This window comes from Plectropomus leopardus, chromosome 5 (genome assembly GCF_026936395.1).
Source record: "Plectropomus leopardus strain MGB_pleo_1.0 chromosome 5, ASM2693639v1, whole genome shotgun sequence".
In the NCBI taxonomy this organism is placed as follows: domain Eukaryota; kingdom Metazoa; phylum Chordata; class Actinopteri; order Perciformes; family Serranidae; genus Plectropomus; species Plectropomus leopardus.
In genome coordinates, this window is record NC_142180.1 from 39101501 (window position 1) to 39118796 (window position 17296).

Below are 17296 nucleotides of genomic sequence, written 5' to 3' on the forward strand. Positions count from 1 at the left end.
TGGTTGTTTTGTGTCTCTGTGGTTGTTTCGTGTCTCTCTGTGGTTGTTTGGTGTCTCTCTGTGGTTGTTTTGTGTCTCTCTGTGGTTGTTTTGTCTCTCTGTGGTTGTTTTGTGTCTCTCTGTGGTTGTTTTGTGTCTCTGTGGTTGTTTTGTCTCTCTGTGGTTGTTTTGTCTCTCTGTGGTTGTTTGGTGTCTCTGTGGTTGTTTTGTGTCTCTGTGGTTGTTTTGTCTCTCTGTGGTTGTTTGGTGTCTCTCTGTGGTTGTTTTGTGTCTCTGTGGTTGTTTCGTGTCTCTCTGTGGTTGTTTTGTCTCTCTGTGGTTGTTTTGTGTCTCTCTGTGGTTGTTTTGTGTCTCTGTGGTTGTTTGGTGTCTCTGTGGTTGTTTTGTGTCTCTGTGGTTGTTTCGTGTCTCTCTGTGGTTGTTTGGTGTCTCTCTGTGGTTGTTTTGTGTCTCTCTGTGGTTGATTTGTCTCTCTATGGTTGTTTCGTGTCTCTCTGTGGTTGTTTGGTGTCTCTCTGTGGTTGTTTTGTCTCTCTGTGGTTGTTTGGTGTCTCTCTGTGGTTGTATTGTTTCTCTGTGGTTGTTTGGTGTTTCTCTGTGGTTGTTTTGTCTCTCTGTGGTTGTTTCATGTCTCTCTGTGGTCGTTTCGTGTCTCTTACTGTCGGATGTTTGGTATTTCCTGTCAGCTGAGTCAGCAGTACCGTCGTCGGTGTTTCCGGCTGCAGACCTTCAGATCTCTCAGACCTGTTCAGCCGCTCGGCTTCAGGTGTGACCGAACGGCCCACGTGTTGACGAGCAGGACGCTGCACACCTGCACAGGTGAGACAGACCGTCCGTGTCCTGATGTTGAATCACTTTCAGGGTTCAGACCTGGTTGATCCAGTCTCAGGAATGCAGGAAGTGGACAGGTGTCTGAGACTGATGACATCACATAACGAACTCTTTATTCACCCGGTGACACCCCGTGACTTCTTTGTTTCATGAGAATCCGGACCAACAGGTTTCACCCTGAGACAGACGTTTACAGTCTGTCCCTCTGCCCGCTCAGCGTGTCCACAGGAAGTGATGCAGTGATGATGTCATCAATGTCTTTTGTCCCGCAGTGAATCGAGGACCAATAGTCCAGTTCAAACTGTCCGACATCGGTGAGGGAATCATGGAGGTGACAGTGAAGGAGTGGTACGTACTAAGAGGATGGACAAAGTGTCTCCAGTCTGTGCCTCCAGTGTGTCCTCAGTGTGCCTACAGTGTGTCCTTAGTCTGTCCCCAGTCTGTCCCTAATGAATGGACTTGTCCCTCAGGTACGTGAAGGAGGGCGATAAGGTGTCTCAGTTTGACAGTATCTGTGAGGTTCAGAGCGACAAGGCGTCCGTCACCATCACCAGCCGCTACGATGGCGTCATCAAGAAGCTCTACTACGACGTGGACGCCACCGCCTTGGTGGGCAAACCGCTAGTGGACATTGAGACAGAATCCAGCTCAGGTGAGACACGGACACCCGGCTGTCCTCAGTGTTTCCTGTTGTTGTTGTTTTTGGACTAAAAGCGTGTCGTTGATCAGAGGTGATCCAGGAGGAGGATGTGGTCGAGACGCCCGCCATGGCCCGAGAAGAACACACCCACCAAGAGATCAAAGGTCACAAGACTCAGGCCACGCCCGCCGTCAGACGCCTGGCCATGGAGAACAACGTGAGTCTGTCCTCTGTCCTACAGTACTCTATTTAACTCTGTTGTGACAGCACTTTATTTACCTGCATCAGAACTGTACTTTATTAACTTTATTAGAATAGTACTATATTTAACATCAGTATAGCAGTACTTCATTTAATTTTATTCTAACAGCACTTTAACTTAATTTAACTTCTTTAACTTAATTAGAACAAAACTTAAATTAGTTATATAAGTTCAGTACCTTTTATATCTGCACTCCAACCATTCTTGTATATACTTTAATTCCATGGTTCTGTTTCTTGCACTGTTACACTGTTACTTGTGTTACTTGTTTTGTTTTGCACTGTAAGACTCGTACTTTTTATATTTTATGTTTTATATTTTATATTTTATATTTGTATCTTCTATTTTATCTGTTTTCTTTTTCTATATTTATGTTGCACCAACCCACCAGAACAAATTCCTCGTATTGTGTTAACTATACCTGGCAATAAATCTTTTTCTGATTCTGATTCTGATTCTAAAAGTACTTTAACGTCATTAGAAAAGCGCTTTATTAAACTTTATTAGAACAGTACTCTAAGTAAACTTAGAGCAGTACTTAAATTAACTTTATTAGCACTGCGTTAATTATAACAGTACTTTATTTAACATTACTAGAAGAGTACTTAATTTAACTTCTTAAACTTTAGAAGCACAGTACTTTATTTAACTTTATGTGAACAGTATGTAACAATACTTCATGTACCTTTATTTCACTCTCTGTTGTGTTGTGTCCTCTCAGATAAAGCTCAGTGAGGTGGTGGGGACGGGGAAAGACGGACGGATACTGAAGGAGGACATCCTGAACTTCCTGGCGAAGCAGACGGGCGCCATCATCCCTCCGACCCTGTTCCAAGAGATCCAGACCTCACCCCCGGTCCCGCCCCCTGGTGCTGCCAAACCCGTCGGCTCTGTGGCAGCAGCCAAACCTCCACCGGCCATGCCCAGACCTGTCTTCACTGGCAAGGACGTCACAGAGCCCCTCAAAGGTTAGAGGTCGCGTCCTGCGATCATATCACGTTTTGTCTGTGGCGTGCAGTGACATTGCGTTTTGTCTGGCGTGCAGGTTTCCACAAAGCGATGGTGAAGACTATGACGGCGGCGCTGAAGATTCCTCACTTCGGTTACTGTGACGAGGTGGACCTGAGCCGCCTGGTGTCTCTGAGGGCAGAGCTCCGGTCCATCGCTGAAGGTCGCGGCGTCAAACTAAGCTACATGCCGTTCTTCATCAAGGTACACCGCCGCTCCGCCTCCACGCTGATTGGTCACATGTTTACAGCGCTGATGTTCATGCTGAGCTCTCATTGGTTCAGGCCGCCTCCCTAGGCCTCCTCCACTTCCCGATCCTCAACGCCTCAGTGGACGAAGGCTGCCAGAACATCACGTACAAGGTCAGCGCATTGTTTAAACCAGGCTTTTTATAAATGTTTCTCCTCTTAAAGTTTTGTCCCTTTAATACATTCATTCAGCAGTATTAGATGATCATGGTCACATGACGGTCCTCAGAAACATATAAAGGTCCTCAGAAATACGTGATGGTCCTCAAGAGGATGTGCCGGTCCTCAGAAACACATGCCGGTCTTTAGAAGCGGATGTGACATGTCTCGGTTGTGTCCTGCAGGCATCTCATAACATCGGCCTGGCGATGGACACCAGTCAGGGTCTGCTGGTTCCCAACGTGAAGAACGTTCAGCTGCTCAGCGTATTCGAGATCGCTCAGGAGTTAAACCGTCTGCAGGCGCTCGGAGCTGCAGGTCAGCTGGGAACCAACGAGTTGAGTGGAGGAACCTTCACGCTGTCCAACATCGGCTCAGTGAGTAACAACCTGAACCTGAACCAGAAACTGAACCTGCTGCAGTCCTGAACTACATCAGCCCGTGTCCTGTTGTTGGTCTCTCTCAGATTGGAGGGACGTATGCCAAACCCGTCATCCTTCCTCCTGAAGTTGCCATCGGAGCGCTGGGAAAAATCCTGGTGAGTCCAAACTTTCCAGAATTATCCAAAAGGCGGACAGTCCTCATCACATACGTGTGTTCATATGTTGTGATGTCGCAGCCAACATTCATCTGCAGTTTCACATTTAAGTTTTATTAAAGCTCCAGTGTGTTAAAACTCCTTCACAACTTACTGACCGACTTAGCAAAAGACCTATCGACTGACTGACTGACTGAATTACTTACTAAAAGACTTGTCGGACGACTTACTGAAAGACTGACAGAGCACCTGACCAACTCTACGACAGGCTGTCAGCGATCTCGTTGGTGGAGGGAAAACACTAACTTCTGAGTTAACCCTTTAAAATCAGCTCAGTTCAGCTCCAAACCTCAGTGGGAGTCTTTAACCAGCAAACTGTTTTGTGTTTCGTAAAACGACAGACACAATCGGAACGTGATTTGTGATCATTCCTCCATCAGGTTCTTCCTCGTTTCGACGCCGATGGTCAGGTGGTACAAGCTCACATCATGAACGTCAGCTGGTCGGCAGATCATCGCATCATCGACGGGGCCACCATGTGTCGGTTCTCCAACCTGTGGAGGGAGTACCTGGAGAACCCGGCCACCATGGTGCTGGACCTCAAATAGACAGAGCACTATTTCCCATCAGCCCCGGTGAGGACGACGACCACGACCACCTTCATCAGGGCTCCTCCTCCACACGCCTTCGCTGCCTCTTTCTCTGTTTGAGGCCTTCACGCTCACTCACTATCATTTCCTTGTTGCCTTTGAGCAAGGCGCCGTGAGGAGGAGGAGGGGTCAATCACACTGTTACCATGACGACCAATAACACACACACACACACACACACACACACACACAGTGGAGGTCAGAGGTGGTTAGTTTGGTTAAATGTTTAAAGAACAAAAACATTGAACAATGATCTTTAATGTTTCAGAGAATCAACCGCAAACTCTTCAAACTACTGACAGACACCAGCTGACTCGGTGAGTCCCCTAAACCGGTGAACCAATGAACCGGTGACCCCCTAAACCGGTGAACCAATGAACCGGTGACCCCCTAAACCGGTGAACCAATGAACCGGTGACCCCCTAAACCGGTGAACCAATGAACCGGTGACCCCCTAAACCGGTGAACCAATGAACCGGTGAACCACTAAACCGGTGATTTGGTGAACCGGTGAAGTGAAGCTTTTATTTTTAGTGTCCAGCTGGTCTGAATCTGACCCTGTGGAGCAGCGATCAGCAGCTGCTCTCAGGTCAGTTTGTAGTTCTCTTCCTGAAACATTAAACTGCAGTGTCTCCTGTGATAAATTGTTCCTCTAAATCCAGATCAGGTAGAACCATGTTCCTGTTCATCGAACATGCCAGAGACACCTGACAGGAACCAAAACTGAGTTATGATGTTGTTCCAGTAGATTATTGACTCTTAATGAAATAAGTTTTTTGGGGGCTAAGTTAATGATTCTGATGAAGGTCTGTGTGTCGACATTAAAGAAATTAGATTTTTATTCTTTTTTTTTTCCTTTCTTCAAAAGGAGTTTTGACCAAACCATTTTTTTCTTTGACAAGATTTGCATTTTTTCTTTAAAATTTTTAGCATTTTCTTTTTTTCTTTAAAAATTTGGGCTTTTTTTTATTTTTTTTTTTTTTACATTTTTTGGTAAACTATTTGTTTTGCAAAAAGGCGTTTTTCTTTGAAATTATTGGCAAAGTATTTTTATTAAAACATTTTGGGCAGTTTTTTTTTACTCTTTAAAATATTTGGCAACTTTTGTCCTAAGATTTTTGGCAATTTTGAAAAGGAGGAGTCTGCACAGGACACTTGTCTGTCTGGTGGAGGGTCATGTGACTAAATGATCGAGGTAAATATAAATAGATATAGAGATAAATATGAGCTGAGAGTCGCTGTGAACAAATGAAATCATGATTAAGTTTATCAGTTCAGCAGCTTCACAATCATCAGAAAATGAACAATACAGAGAAAAAACGTTAGTTCCGTTTCCTGGTTCAGACCCGTCATGTCTCGTCTGTCCTCTGTCTGTCCTCCACCTGTCCTCTCCTGCTTCTTCATGATAAACACTAAATCTGACAGATGATCTTCAAACTGTAAATAAATGGGCTGAGTTGTGGGTGCAGACCTGGTTCCTGCAGACCTGGTTCCTGCAGACCTGGTCCTGGTCTGTCCTGTAGACTGTTACAGAACCTCTTTATAGTTCCCTCTGTGGAGATGGATCCAGGACTAGCTGCTGGACTTTTCTCTCCTGTGCCTGACTGGCTGTCTGTCCAGGTGGCTGCTGGGTAATAAGCACACGCTGTTGGTTGTCTGTTGTGTTTCCTGCGTTTGTTGCGTTTCCTGCGTTGTGTTTTTGCTTTTAGCTGTTTTAAGGAACAAACTTTGGGTTTTTGTATTTTTGGGATTGTCGATATGCACAGATAAAAACTGTTTGAAGCTGGTGAAAAACTTTAATAAAGTTGAAGTGCACAAACCTCAAAGTTCTCGGCTCTCTGCTCAGCTTTCATTCATGGAGGTCCTGGAGGTCTAACTTTATTTCAAAGTGAGCTGCATGTGTTTATACCAACAGAGTCATGTGACTGAGCAGTGAGTCATGTGATTGGGCATGGTGTCAGGGGGTCATGTGACCTGGAGGCTAAAATTAACCCACAGCAAATCTGAGGTCAGATTTCAGCTGAAGAGTCGTAGCATGGAGGACGGCTGCCGCGTTCACACAAGGTGAGATATCAACAACACACACTAATATACACACTAATACTAGACACAAATACTGCACACAGTACTACCAATACTACACCACCGCACTGATAATACACACACGAGTAATACACCTCCGTGTGAGCTGCAGTCAGAGCAGCTGTGGGCCATGAAAAATCTGCCAAATCTTCTCTGCCGAAGCCAAACAGCTTTTCTTGCTGTTGCTCTTGCCTCTGTTTTGAGCTTCTGGTAGCCCCAGGTCCTGTGAGCACGGGCCCTGAAACAGCGGTCAGTTGGTGTCTGCTCCACGAATCGGCATGCCACGTTTGACTGATCTGGATAGGGTCCGTGCAATACAGCAACTTCGGTAAAGGTGGTGTTCCGCAAAACCAAGTTGCAGCATTATTTAGAGTGAGCCCGAGTACCATCTCCAAACTGAAGGCCAAGTTCCACATAACGGGGAATGTCAATGCAGCAAAGTGGGCGTCCCAAGAAGACAACACCCCAAGAAGACCGTTTCCTCACCCTGTCAGCACTTAGGAACCGTAGGCAGTCCTCTGCAGATTCTGGAACAGACTGCACGCGCCCGGTCTCCGGTCTCATAGGGCTGCCAGGAGGCCTGCAGTGACTGCCCTTCATCGTCAGGCCCGTTACGCTGGTGTCGGTAACACGTGCACTGGAACCTGAACATGTGGAGGAACATTATGTTCAGCGATGAGTGCAGATTCTGCTAACAGTAGTTGGGTCATAGGGTCAAAGTGTGGAGAAGACACGGAGAGCGCTATGCTGGTTGCTGCATAGACAAAGTAACATCTTTTGGTGGAGGCAGTGTGATGGCGTGGGGCGGCATCTCTCTCACTGGAAAAACGAGGCTTGTCATCATTGGAGGCAATCTCAATGCAGAGAGATACTGAAATGAGATTCTGCAACCAGTGGCAATCCCATATCTCCACAGTCCGGGACCGAACTCTGTCCTCCAAGATGACAGTGCTCGCCCCCACAGAGCGGGCTTTATCAGAGACTACCTCCAGAATTTGGGCGTGGAGAGGATGGACTGGCCTGCCAACAGTCCTGACCTCAACCCCACCGAACACTTGTGGGATCAGCTTGGGCGTGCTGTTCGTGCCGGAGTGACCGACACAACCACGTTTGCCGACTCGTGACAAATGCTGGTTGAAGAATGGAATCCATCCCACAGCAGCGTGTGACCAGGCTGGTGACCAGCATGAGCTGTTGTGGCTGTGTATGGTTCCTCCACACGCTACTGAGGCTCCTGTTTGTTCAATGAATAAATTGTTAAACTGCCAATATGTCATTCATCTTCAGACTTCAATCATCCAATCCACCAAACAAGAGTCAATAGCAGAATACGCTGTTTGACATCAGCAGAAAAGATTTGGCAAATTTTTAATGGGCTCAACCCACATATTCAGCTCTGCTGCTGATCCCACAAGTGCATGTTCCTTACAAACGTGGCACCATTAAAAGGGAAATAAAATGGCTTTCCAACGGTATAAGACGATATATATAAGACAGTATAAGAAGCATTGTTACAACAAAGAAATAAAACAAACACAAATGTCCTTACTTATTGTGCTATGTTTATGTATATCTTAAGTCTATATTGTTCTGATTTAAAAAAAAGAAAAGATTCACGTCTTAAAATTTCAAGAAGTAAAATAATAATAATAATGATATATATATAAAAATACATTTTTTATTATTTTTTCAATTTAATTGATTTATTCTTGTTTATTTTCAGTTAATTACTTTCTTCAAATGAGATGTTTGTTAAAAAAAGAAATCAAAATGTATCTTCATAAAGATTTTATCTTAAATGTCTCAAGGAGAGTAAAAATGGAAAAATGTATACTTAATAAAATATTTACTGTTCCATAACATGAATGTTATATTTCAGATTAAATAATTTAAGGAGAGTAAAAATTATAGATTTAAATCATTAAACAATAATATTATTATTTAAATATTCACTGTTCCTCTGAATGATTATAATATTTATAGTTAAAGTAAATTCAAACTTTTTTACATTTAATGTCATTTATTTTTTAATTATTTATTCTAGATAACTACAATTATTTATTATTTTATTTATTTTATCATTCAAAATGTAACTGATTTATTCCTGTTTATGTTGCTTTGAATGTTTGTTGTTATTTGTTGTCTGTTGAATAAACAAATTAACTCATTTTTTAATCCGACAGGCGGCTCCCAGGGGGGTGTGGCTGCAGCTCAGAGGTCGGAGGTCGTCCTGAGCTGTGACATCACTCGGTGGACAGGAAGTGGTCATCATGGTGGGCGTGGTAGCGTGCGGCTCGGTGAGCTCCATAAAGGCTCTGTGGGAGACGAGGATCCGGAGGGTCCAGGAGGAGCAGCAGGAGGAGCAGCGGAGGAGGACGGCCGGGGGCGGGGCCACCGGCAGGTCAGACTCCGCTGACCGACGATTCTATTGGTTCAAACTACAGGAAGTGATGATGTCTGGCAATTTTTTTTTCCTTCAAATATTTGGTGATTGTTACTTGACTGACTTATTTTTCTTTAATATTTTTGGCAGTTTCTTTTTCTATCTATCTCTACATTTTGTGCAGTTTGTTTTTTTTCTTTAAAACTTTTGGCAAACTAATTTTTCTTCAAAACTTTTTGGCGTCTTTTTTCCCTCAAAAATTATCGTGGATTTTTAAAGAAAATATTTTGTCTTTTTTTCCTTCAAATTTTTGATACAGAAAAAAACATATTTGACTTTTTTACCTTAAACATAATTTTTGGTGATTTTTAAAAAATGCAAACTGCTTGAGTGTCATCAAAACCTGTCCTGTCCACGCTCCGTCCTGTCCACGCTCCGTCCTGTCCACGCTCCGTCCTGTCCACGCTCCGTCCTGTCCACGTTCCGTCCTGCTGGCTGTCCCTTTCAACAGATGTTGTCTCAGAGCGTTGTCTCACACTCTGTCCTCCAGTCTGTGATGGAACCTGTCATACAGAGTGGACAGGAGGACTAACGGCGTGATCAGATAGGAAGTGAAAGCAGCTGATGTCTCTCAGAGACATTTGGGTGTCTGTGTGTGTTCAGGATGTAGTTAGCTTAGCTTAGCATAAAGCCTGGAAACAGAGGGAAACAGCTAGCGTTGTATCCTGGAGCTCATCAGGGTCCACCAAGAGACAAACTGAGAGACAGATTGTGGTTACAAGTCTCATGTCTTCATCTGTCTGTCCTTCTGTCCCTCTGTCTGTGATGTCTCTGGTGTCCTTGTTCCAGACTCAGTGTGTGTCTCTGGGAGGACAGGGCGGCTCTGTCTCGTCTCAAACAGAAGCTGCAGACAGAAGATGGACGCCTCGTCCTCCGAATCGAACAGGAGGACTGGAAGGTAACGAGAGGACGTCTGATGATTCGTGCTTTTAAACGTGCGTCCTCTGTTATTTTTTAATCTGGTTTTGTCTCCATAATGATTAACGATGTGATCAGTCATTCTGTCAGATTCAGTTAAATTAAATTAAATTCAATTAACTTGATGGTTTTGACTTTTAGCTTCATTTCTTTCAGTCTGAACTCTGAAGCCGTGAAGTCGTTGCAGTGATTCTGATCGTGCAGCACATTTCAAAATTACTGGTGCACTCTAACCGAGTCACAAACAGCTCAAGTGTTGATTCTTTCCCCCCCCCGGTTCTGGTTCTGGTTCGGGTTCTCCAGTCGCTGCCGGGCTGCCTGCTGCAGCTCACTCAGGTCCAGGAGTGGCAGATCCACCGGACCGGACTACAGAAGATCCCTCACTTCATCTCCAGCTTCCAGAACCTTTTGGTTCTCGATCTGTCACGGAACGGGGTCACAGAGATCCCCCAACAGATCGGTCAGTACCTGCCACCCGTTTCATGGTTCTGTTCTCCTGCAGTCATCATGTCCTCATGTCCTGGTTCTGGTTCTGGTCTCAGGTCAGCTGACTCGGCTCAGGGAGCTGATGCTGAGCTACAACAGAGTCCAGGAGGTTCCTGAGGCGCTGAGCGGTTGCGAGAGTCTGGAGCGACTGGAGCTGGCCATGAACCGGGACCTGAACTGGCTCCCAGACCAGGTACAGTCCGCCTCCTCGCTCCGCCCCGAAGACTCTGTGATCTGGATGATCTGAGGTCGAGGTCTGTTTTCTGAACATTCTCAGCTGAGGAACCTGAAGAAGCTGCAGCACCTGGACCTGTCCATGAACGACTTCAGCTGCCTGCCGGACTGCGTGGTTGCGCTGCCGGCACTTGAGTGGCTCGATATGGGAGGGAACCGACTGCAGCACCTGCCAGACGACATACACAGGTGGGTCTGTTTATTCAACTTATAGACCTGAGCCAGCCCTGACTGTAAGAGCCAGCCCTAACTATAAGAGCCAGCCCTAACTGTAAGAGCCAGCCCTAACTGTAAGAGCCAGCCCTAACTGTAAGAGCCAGCACTGACTGTAAGAGCCAGCCCTAACTGTAAGAGCCAGCACTAACTGTAAGAGCCAGCCCTAACTGTAAGAGCCAGCACTAACTGTAAGAGCCAGCACTAACTGTAAGAGCCAGCCCTAACTGTAAGAGCCAGCCCTAATTGTAAGAGCCAGCACTGACTGTAAGAGCCAGCCCTAATTGTAAGAGCCAGCCCTAACTGTAAGAGCCAGCACTAACTGTAAGAGCCAGCCCTAACTGTAAGAGTAAGCCCTAACTGTCAAGGAGGAAAGTCTCAAGTTGTCTCTTAAATGTGGCATATTGGAGCGCTGCACCCCGCAGCTATCAGCCAATGAGCAGCAGGCATTGTGTCCTCAGGATGGAGACGCTGCACACTCTGTGGCTACAGAGGAACCAGCTGGAAAGACTTCCGGACAGCATCAGCAGGATGGAGAGTCTGGACACGCTTGTCCTCAGCAGCAACAGGCTGAGAGACATCCCCCCGCTGATGGAGGACATGTCCCGCCTCAGGTCAGTCCGTCCTTCCTCTCACAGAATCAGAGGAGACGTGTCCCGCGGACGTCTCTTGGGCTGAACAGACATTTGTGTTTCTGTTGAAGCAGGTTTGTGAATTTCAGGGACAACCCTCTGACTCTGGACGTGACACTGCCCAGCAGAAAGACAGAGACAGAGGACGAGGACGAGGACGACAGAGAGATGTTTGGACGAGAGTTTATGCACTTTTACATCCAGGAGGCCAGAAAGAGAGCGCACGCCGCGCTCAACGTGCACCGAGTCGGCCGTTAGTGTCAACACGTCCACCAGTCATCAACACGAGACACCCAGAGAGACATGGGGACACACAGATGTCCCGGTGTCTCTCTGTCTGTACTCTGAATCTGTTTTCATCGAGCGGATCAGAAACTGAACGAGCTGAGACAGTCTCATTCCTGGTTGTTTTTTATTTAAAAATATTTTTCTCATTAAACTAAATGATGATAATAATTATACTCATCTGATGGATTTTTAATGAAAAAATAATTTCTTAAACTAAATTAAATGTATTGATTGTTACTGAAACTGATTAAAATATTGATTGTGTTTCTGTTTCAGAGCCGAACGACTAAATTAATCGGGGCTCGATATTTCTTCTTCTTCCTGTGGGAGCTCAGTGAGATCACATCCAGGACTCTTTATATATTTAAATCTTCATGTTCCTGTTTGTGAAACTGTCTGATTCTCTATTAATGTTCCATCAGCTCATATTTGTGTGTCGTTATTGATCTGAAATCAGCTTTAAATTCAGCCAATCAGCTGACGGACTCAACGCAGTCAAACTCTTTAATACAAACAATTCAATCCAAAAACACAGAAACTGAGAACTCGTCTGTTTTGTGTCTGCGTGTCGTCTGTTTTTCGTCTGCGTGTCGTCTGTTTTTCGTCTGCGTGTCGTCTGCATCCTTAGTTTGACCCTCAGGACGGGGACGAGGGGACGGCACTCAGCAGGACGTTCTCCAGAGTCACATGACTGTCTGCGTAACGACTCAGTTTGCAGTCGAATCCTTTGGTCTTCAGGAAGTGAAGTCTGCCGCCGTCGATCAGGCGTTTGCACAGACGGCCAACGCGCTGGCGCTCGTCCACTGACAGGAAGCTGCAGACAGGAGGAGGACATGACTTTGGTGACCTCAGTTTCAATCTGAAACAAAGTTCACGGGGTCAAATATTTACCCGCTCACGGCATCCTTCTCCTCCGCTGGCTCATGCTCTTCATCCTCTTCTCTCTGATTGGTCGGATCCCGAGGCGGAGTGTCCTGATTGGTCGATCTGAGTCCACACGTGGCCCAGCTGGACATCCGACAGAACGCCGAAAACTCTGTGGCACCGAGTCCTTGCTGCTCGAAGAACCGCTGCCCCACATAGTGACGCCACTCACAGCGATGATGGCAGCACAGTGCCACTGTCAGGCCCAGCACATGACCTGGACCTAGACCAGGATTAGGATTTTGCTGTGCTGCTGGTTCTGAGGTTCTGGGGCGTTTAGGGGCAGGTCCAGTGTCCTCTGTGAGTTCTGGTGTCCCCAACAAACAACGCAGAGCCAGATCTGAGACCAGGAACAGGAAAGACCAGGGACAGGAGAGACCAGGGACAGGTGAGACCAAGGACAGGAGAGACCAGAGACAGGTGAGACCAGGGACAGGTGAGACCAGGGACAGGAGAGACCAGAGACAGGAGAGACCAGGGACAGGTGAGACCAGGGACAGGAGAGACCAGAGACAGGTGAGACCAGGGACAGGAGAGACCGGCTGTGTCTATGTTCTTGAACTTTTCCTGACAGCCAATCAGAGCAGAGGACGGCTCACCTGTCGCTGCTCCACACAGGTGTTTCCCGACTGCGACCAGCGGGAGCTTCTTCTGGGTCAGCATCTGGACTTTACCTGAAACACCACAACCACAAGGTCCAGACCAGGACTATACACAACCAGGTCCACTACAGGGAACTGGGACTAAAGAGAACCTGGACAACAGAGAACAAGGGATGTCTGCAGGTGTTGGTCTCTTACTCAGATCCAGATGCTGGATGTCGACCTGAAGCCTCTCAAATTCGACGCCAGCGTCCTGATGTTTCCCGTCAACCTGCAACAGACGAGAACGAGTCAGACCAGAACGAGTCAGACCAGAATGAGTCAGACCTGTTCTGGTCTGACCAGCTTGACTTTCCTGCAGGTGAGTGACTGATTATTATTACATTTTTCAGACGTGTTTGGAGGCTGTCCGTCCGTCTTTACTGGACAGTGACAGAGCAGTTGCCGGCTCTACCAGATCAGCTACTGGGGATTTGTCTTTTTTTTTTAAAAAATCACCAAATACTTTAAGACCAAAATCCTAGACTCATAGACTCCTAGGCCTTTATTATGAACCACGCCTCCACTCTCAATATATTCATCCTTTTTTCCCCGTTACAGGGGTTCTTTTTGGGGAGTGTTTCCTCGGGTGATGTGAGGGTCTGAGGGCAGAGGGATGGTGCCTGCTGTAAAGCCCTCTGAGGTTAACCGTGTTTTGAGAAAATGGGCTCTATGAATGAAACTGACTTGACCTGATTTATGACAAATACTCATATTTTCATCATCACTGTTCAAACAAAAAAAATGTTTTCAGGTTAAACGAGGCGCGAAGTGAATACAGACGCCTCAGAACAGATCCCCCCGGACCTCCCTAATGAGGTCCGGACTGAGCCCCCAAAGAGCTCAGATCAAAGATGGTCCTGATGTTGGACCTGAACAGGTTCTCTGCTGACACAGTTAAACCCCCCCCTGCAGCTGGTTTCCTGCCTTGAATCGAGTGCTGCTGCGCTCCACCAGCAGCAGCTGCAGGTCCTCACAGGGATCCACCTGGTCTCTGTTCTGGTCTGGTCTGGTCTGCAGGTGGTCTGGGGTCTTCAGGGCCTCGTGGATCCAGTGAGACAGTTTTCCTCGACCTGCTCCAAACTCCACGAAGCACCGCCCCCTTTCCAGCAGCCCCAGCGCCCGCAGGTGACCTAAGAGAGAGGACTGGACACACCTGACAGGTGAGACAGAGCTCCGCCTCCTCGGGGAGCGGTGCTTAGTTCCGCTCTTCGATCAGCAGAACCCAAACTCTGCTGAGCTCTGAAGATGTCAGAGGACATGAGATCTACCTGGAGTTATTTATAGACATGCAGCTACTGATTGGCTGACAGCTCTGACTCATCAGACGGGTCACAGTCTCACATCCAATCACAGACCGACGGGTTAAATCTTGGCTCTCAGACTCAAAGCTTCCTGCTTCCTGTTTTTTTTTGTGTACCTGCTGCTTCAGGTGTTTTTGGGCTGAGTCTCCGTTCTTCGGGTTGTTGAGTTCTTCCTGGAGGACGGGGTGAGACAGAATGCTGTCCTCCACGTCCCACTGCAGTACTACAACAACCACAACCACATCATCATCATCATCATCATCATCATCATCATCAGGTAACCGACAGGTAAACGTCTCTAAACTCACCTGTGACGGCTGTCTTCAGTTGGTCCACCAGAGACTGAAGCTCCGCCCTGCTGCGCTCAGACAGACTTACCTGACAGATGACATCATCACCATCATCATCATCATCATCATCATCATCATCATCATCATCATCATCACCATCACCATCAGCGACTGTGAGTCCTCAGCAGGTGTGTTATTACCTGTTGAAGCGTCTCGTCTCCGTCGGCTGGTCCAGTGTTGATGTTTTCAACATAATAAACCTGCAGAACACACAAACACACAACAACAACAACAACAACAGCAATAATAATGAGATTATGTATTATGATGATATTGATGACAGCGTCTGACAGAGGACGTGAAGTTTGTCTCACAGGTTTGGGTTTCTCTCTGGAGTTGCATTTCTTCAGGTGTTTGTCCAGTTTGTCTTCACTCACAGTGCTGAAGGTCAAAAAAACAGGAAGTCATAAAAACGTCTCCATCTTTGACTCTCTGATGCAGTTTCACATAAACTGGATCACTGATGTGATTGATTAGCTGACTCACTGTTTGGGGTCCAGAGGACACATGATCCTCCTGCTGCTTCCTTCCTCCTGCAAACAGGAAGAAGGGAACAAATTAACAAAAATATTAAAAATAAATAAACTTGAAGAAATAAATAGTGGAAAAGTGTCAAATATTATATAAAAAGGCCAAAACAAACTGAAGGAAAAATAGTTCTAAAAAAAAAAAAAACATTGCTGAAAGTTTGTGAGAAAAGCCCAAAATTCTGGAGGAAAAATAGTTTACCAAAAAAAAGTCCAAATAAAAAAAGCCAAACATTTTAAAGGACAAAAACTGCCAAATACTTTTGAAGAAAAAAAAATTGAAATAAATTCTTTTTTGCCTACATGTTAAAGCTAAAAAAAAAAAGCTAACACAGTTTGATGAAAAAAACATCCCCCAAAAATGAAAAGGAAAGTAAAAAATGCCATTGTTTTTCTTTAAAAAATCACCAAATTAAAAAATAATGCAAAAACAAATGAAAGGAAAAAACAAACAAACAAAAAAGAGCCAAAATGACTGACCAGCGAAATGCAATGAAAGGCCACCAGAGGATTCGGTCTGTCTCTGCTCAAGCAGCTCAAACATCGATCCAAACTCAGACCGACCGAACCCATCAGACGGATCAAACAAGCGACCGCCTTCACGTTTTCACCGGCCTCTCTGCTGCTTTCAGCCGTTTGCTGACCTGTTCTCCGGTCTGTTGGTGACGCTGAACGCAACACTCAGCTGTTTTTAACAGGTCGTCTGATGTTTAAATTTAAACTTTGGTGGAAAAGAGTTCTGGAGAGACATGGAGATGTCCTCCTGAGGGACACAACATGTCGTCAAAGTGATTTCAGATCATGAAATTAAAACAAATGAACACATTGTCCAAACACACAGATGAAAATAAACTGCTCCCGGCTTCACGTGGAGGAGTTCATCGTTTTATTTAACCCTTTGAACTCAGAAAAGACTGGTTTGATTTCCCCCAGAAACAGGAGAAAAAGCCAATCTTGCATCTTGGACAGAAATGTTCCGCAAATTGCAACAAATTCATAGATGTCAAAAGTTATTTTTAACGAGCTCGGGGAAAACAAAAAAAAAACCCTACAGTGTATTTTTTATGATAACAAGTTTACAGTTATGTTACCGAATTGTTTAGATTTTTAAGCATTTTTTAGCTTGCCTAGTTTTGTATTTCCTGTTTTTGCTCTTTCTTGTGTTTCTTAAAAAAACAGATACTTTTCTCGTACTTTTTACCATTTTCTTGCTAAGTTTTGGGTCATTTATTTTTTGTTGCTCAGTGTCTTTTTCCCATGTGAATGAAGGAAACCAAAGCATTTGCTCGGGTTTCAATGGGTTAATGCAGCTCTTCTGATGGTTAACAGATTGAATATGGACGCACGGGCTTTCCGCACTGTTACCGCGCACACATTACAGTTTATTAAACGGTTAAATGGTGTTGAAGCTGCAGCAGAAGCTCTGCATTCACAGATGAAGTCGTGTGTGGCGGTCCGCCTCCTGCGGGGGGCGCTCCGCCTCCTCAAGATTCTTCAGATGCAACAAACAAACAAACTGACGGCTTTTATTTTGTCCCCGAACTGTCAAAATAATATAGTTTAAACTGTAGGCTTTATCGATCAGAGTTTTCTGAGGATCGATATCTAAGGATCAGCTGATGACTCTCTTCCTGTTCTGTCCGTGGACTCGGCGCGTGTCCGTGGACTCGGCGCGTGTCCGCGGACTTACCATGGTCGCGTGCTCTCCGCAGAACAGTTTTCCTCTCGCGACGATCATTTTGCAGAAACGTTTCTTCTTCTGCAGGAAGAAAGAGCATCTGCCGGGCAGGGGCGACGCCATGTTGGAGGAGCTCCGTGAGACGTTCAAGGACTCCGCCCGCTGCAGGAAACCGAAACACCGACTGACGAGCCTCGTTTGAACATGGAGATCAAAGTTTAAGCTGCAGATTAGTTTGAT

At 45.8% G+C, this 17296-nt stretch overlaps 3 protein-coding genes across 4 annotated transcripts in view; 2 read left to right on the top strand and 1 right to left on the bottom strand.

The window, feature by feature from the left end:
• Positions 1 to 6162, top strand: part of dbt (dihydrolipoamide branched chain transacylase E2) — a 7461-nt gene extending 1299 nt beyond the window's left edge. The window contains exons 2-11 of the mRNA XM_088078229.1: positions 687 to 819; positions 1104 to 1179; positions 1302 to 1483; positions 1561 to 1688; positions 2455 to 2701; positions 2779 to 2945; positions 3026 to 3103; positions 3334 to 3525; positions 3615 to 3686; positions 4127 to 6162. Of these exons, the coding sequence (XP_087934355.1) occupies positions 687 to 819; positions 1104 to 1179; positions 1302 to 1483; positions 1561 to 1688; positions 2455 to 2701; positions 2779 to 2945; positions 3026 to 3103; positions 3334 to 3525; positions 3615 to 3686; positions 4127 to 4294 (1443 nt within the window). The 3' untranslated portion in view covers positions 4295 to 6162. The remainder of the gene's footprint in view (positions 1 to 686; positions 820 to 1103; positions 1180 to 1301; positions 1484 to 1560; positions 1689 to 2454; positions 2702 to 2778; positions 2946 to 3025; positions 3104 to 3333; positions 3526 to 3614; positions 3687 to 4126) is intronic.
• A 102-nt stretch (positions 6163 to 6264) lies between these two features.
• lrrc39 (leucine rich repeat containing 39) lies at positions 6265 to 12058 on the top strand. 2 transcript variants are annotated; one of them, XM_042483925.2, is made up of 9 exons: positions 6265 to 6400; positions 8602 to 8819; positions 9651 to 9759; positions 10083 to 10239; positions 10322 to 10458; positions 10543 to 10688; positions 11174 to 11326; positions 11419 to 11597; positions 11909 to 12058. In XM_042483925.2, the coding sequence occupies exons 2-9, from the start codon at positions 8689 to 8691 to the stop codon at positions 11920 to 11922; spliced, it is 1026 nt and encodes a 341-aa protein (XP_042339859.2). In that variant the 5' UTR covers positions 6265 to 6400; positions 8602 to 8688; the 3' UTR covers positions 11923 to 12058. The 2 variants fall into 2 exon arrangements, with proteins under 2 accessions (XP_042339859.2, XP_087934364.1); XM_088078238.1 differs by having other exon boundaries at positions 11434 to 11597.
• Positions 11740 to 17218, bottom strand: trmt13 (tRNA methyltransferase 13). The gene is made up of 11 exons (XM_042483924.2): positions 17069 to 17218; positions 15338 to 15384; positions 15166 to 15232; positions 14992 to 15051; positions 14810 to 14879; positions 14618 to 14724; positions 14125 to 14343; positions 13357 to 13429; positions 13156 to 13230; positions 12524 to 12896; positions 11740 to 12446 (listed from the first exon to the last, which is right to left on the bottom strand). Exons 1-11 carry the CDS (start codon positions 17177 to 17179, stop codon positions 12269 to 12271), a joined length of 1380 nt encoding a protein of 459 aa, XP_042339858.2. The 5' UTR covers positions 17180 to 17218; the 3' UTR covers positions 11740 to 12268.
• Between the last annotated feature and the right edge of the window lie 78 nt (positions 17219 to 17296).